General features: G+C 35.7%; 1 protein-coding gene across 1 annotated transcript in view; it reads right to left on the reverse strand.

The window, feature by feature from the left end:
• Positions 1-1,053: 1,053 nt before the first annotated feature.
• LOC102596889 (TMV resistance protein N-like) overlaps positions 1,054-2,675 on the reverse strand; it is a 4,788-nt gene continuing 3,166 nt past the window's right edge. The window contains exon 3 of the mRNA XM_015305359.1: positions 1,054-1,551. Coding sequence (XP_015160845.1) covers positions 1,258-1,551 — 294 coding nt within the window. The 3' untranslated portion in view covers positions 1,054-1,257. The remainder of the gene's footprint in view (positions 1,552-2,675) is intronic.

Genomic DNA, 2,675 nt, shown 5'->3' on the forward strand with positions numbered 1-2,675 from the left:
TTCAAAGAGTGCAAAGATTCTAAATCCTCAGGAAGTCCACTCAAGCCTAAAATTATCAGTTTCCCAAGCTTGGTGATGGAGAGAGGTGGTTGGTATATTGCAGTTTTGCCGGCATCAAGCATATATAACTCTTGCAAATCACCCATGTTTTCTGGAAGCTTCTCTAACTTTTTGCACCTGTAGAGGAAAAGACGTTTAAGATTCACAAATTACAGATGCTGTCTGGTAGACATACAAGATCTTCACAACCTTCTAGATGGAGAGATTCAAGGCCGCTCAGATTCCAATGGATGAAGGCACTTCTCTTATCCCAGTAGAATTCAGAGTCAGTTGTGTCAAGTAATGCATATCTCCATTGATTTGTGGAAATGTATCTAATTTTGGGGGATTAAATATCACGAGTCGTTGAAGGGATTCCATCTGAATAGAGCTTAGAAACTCCTCTAAGTTCTCACATCTATCTATCTCTAACCAACGGAGCTTCTTTGGAACTCCAAGTGATATGGGGAGCTTTACCAATCCAGAACATTGGTATATTTTAAGATATTCCAGTTGCTGTGATTCAAAGAGGTTGGTTGGCAGTGATGCAAGTTTATTGCAACCTGAAATACAGAGAGTTCTAAGATTTTGAATAGCGTCCGGAATACTTTCAAGAAATTCACAATTAGTCAATTCCAAATGTTTAAGGCTGTTGAAAGACGGGGGTAAGTTTCTTATCCAGGGGGATCCAACATAGAGTATTGATAAGCGCGGAATATCTCCACAGATTTCTGGAAATTCTTGTAAGCTTGTGCATTCAAGGAGATTGAGAGTCTCAAGAGATTCCATGCAGACAAATTTTGGAAGCTTCTTAAGTTTGCGACAACCTTCCAAACTCAAATAAGTAAGCATTCTGCAATGTCCAAGAGAGGAATGGACCTCTTCCAAATTCACACACCCCTCTAAATCTAGTGTCTCCAAGATTGGCATATCACCAAAATTAGGGGTTTTTGTTAACTCACAGCTGTCCCTGAAATCCAAATGCTTCAAGTTGCTCAATTTCTGTTTTCATTTTTTAAGAAAACGAAAAATCAGTTAGCTTAAGTAGTATTTGTAATAGAAATATTTTGTGGGTGAAAAAATAAAAAGAATAGAAGGTTTATTATGATCATTGAAGGCTGTAGGTAATGTGGAAAAGAGCTTTTGAGATACTTAATTGTCTTAACATCAAAATATATATTTCTTCTCTATTAATTTAGTAACGAAAATAAAACCTGTTTAATATTGGAAAAATATACCAAAAGCTGTAACAATATGGATCAAATGCCTAATATTTGTAGTTGGTACAGATATGTACGAAGCAAATAGAGCAAAGATACATTCAACAGTACAGCAGAAAAGAGACATAAATTTGTAGTATCGCATTATCATGAAAAGCACAGGGACTGCCGGATTGGGCTTATCGAAGGGTAAAATGTCAATTGTCTTGCATAATAAACAAGCGGAGCCTATTTTTGCAACAAAATAAAACACGGGGACAATATTTAATAGGCTTTCCACCTTTTCTGTTATCTGTATAGAATGAAGCATATATTTAATTGCTAACAAATAAAAATGGGACAAGAAAATTAACAGAACCAAGAGCTTACGAAATTATTAATTACATTAAATATTGCTTACCAACTTTCCTTTAAGAAGGTCAGAAACTTCCTCGGGAAGCCATATTCTGCTGTTAGCGTACTCTTCCCGTATGACATTTTCACCCATTTCTCTTATCATATTATGCATCACGATTCTATTATTCAGGTCGATGGATAACAGTGATTTTTCGATGAGGTGATCCATTATCAGTAGAAAACCATGACTCACGTCTCTTAGTACTAGTTCCACATAAAGACAAAAATTATAACCACCACAGTATGCAATATCTAGAAATAATTCCTTCTCATCTTCCAGACCATCAAAACTAATAGAAATATTTTATGGGGAAAAAAAAAGAGAAGAGAAGGTTGTTATGATCATTGAAGGCTGTAGAAAATGTGGAAAAAGAGGGAGTCCCCAGGTAATCTATCAACCAAAGCTAGAACAGACGGAAAAGAAATCACCTAGGGGTCGTTTGGTAGAGTGTATAAAAACAATGCTCAATAGGGTGTATTAGTAATGCTTGCATTAGTTATGTATAGATTATTTCTCATGCATTGTTTAGTTTGGAGTATTAAAAATAGGGATAATACATATATTGGACCTTAAACTTGGCTTCAAATTTTAACTTTGACCTCCAACTTTCATAGTGCACAAACAGACACTTTAACTATCCAACCTTTTAATAAATAAACACGCGTGTCTTACCTGGCAAAACGCGTGATGTGCACGTTTTTTGCGCGAGTCAGGAGTGATTTTTGAGGCCTACAACAGTAAAAAAAATGCTGAAATGACAACTCTACCCTTACTTAATTTTATTTTATTTTTAGTTCAAAAATGCACGTGTAAAGTGTTTAATTAGTTGGCAGCCATTGAGTGGCTCACTAATACACGTGGCAGCGATTGGATTTCACGCTCTTGGCTCCAAAAATCGCATGTTTATTTATTAAAAGGTTGGATAGTTAAAGTGTCTATTTGTGCACTTTGAAAGTTGGAGGTCAAAGTTAAAATTTGAAGCCAAGTTTAAGGTCCAATATATGTATTATCCCTATTTT

The sequence above is a fragment of the Solanum tuberosum genome, unplaced genomic scaffold (assembly GCF_000226075.1).
Source record: "Solanum tuberosum cultivar DM 1-3 516 R44 unplaced genomic scaffold, SolTub_3.0 scf00750, whole genome shotgun sequence".
In the NCBI taxonomy this organism is placed as follows: Eukaryota; Viridiplantae; Streptophyta; class Magnoliopsida; order Solanales; family Solanaceae; genus Solanum; species Solanum tuberosum.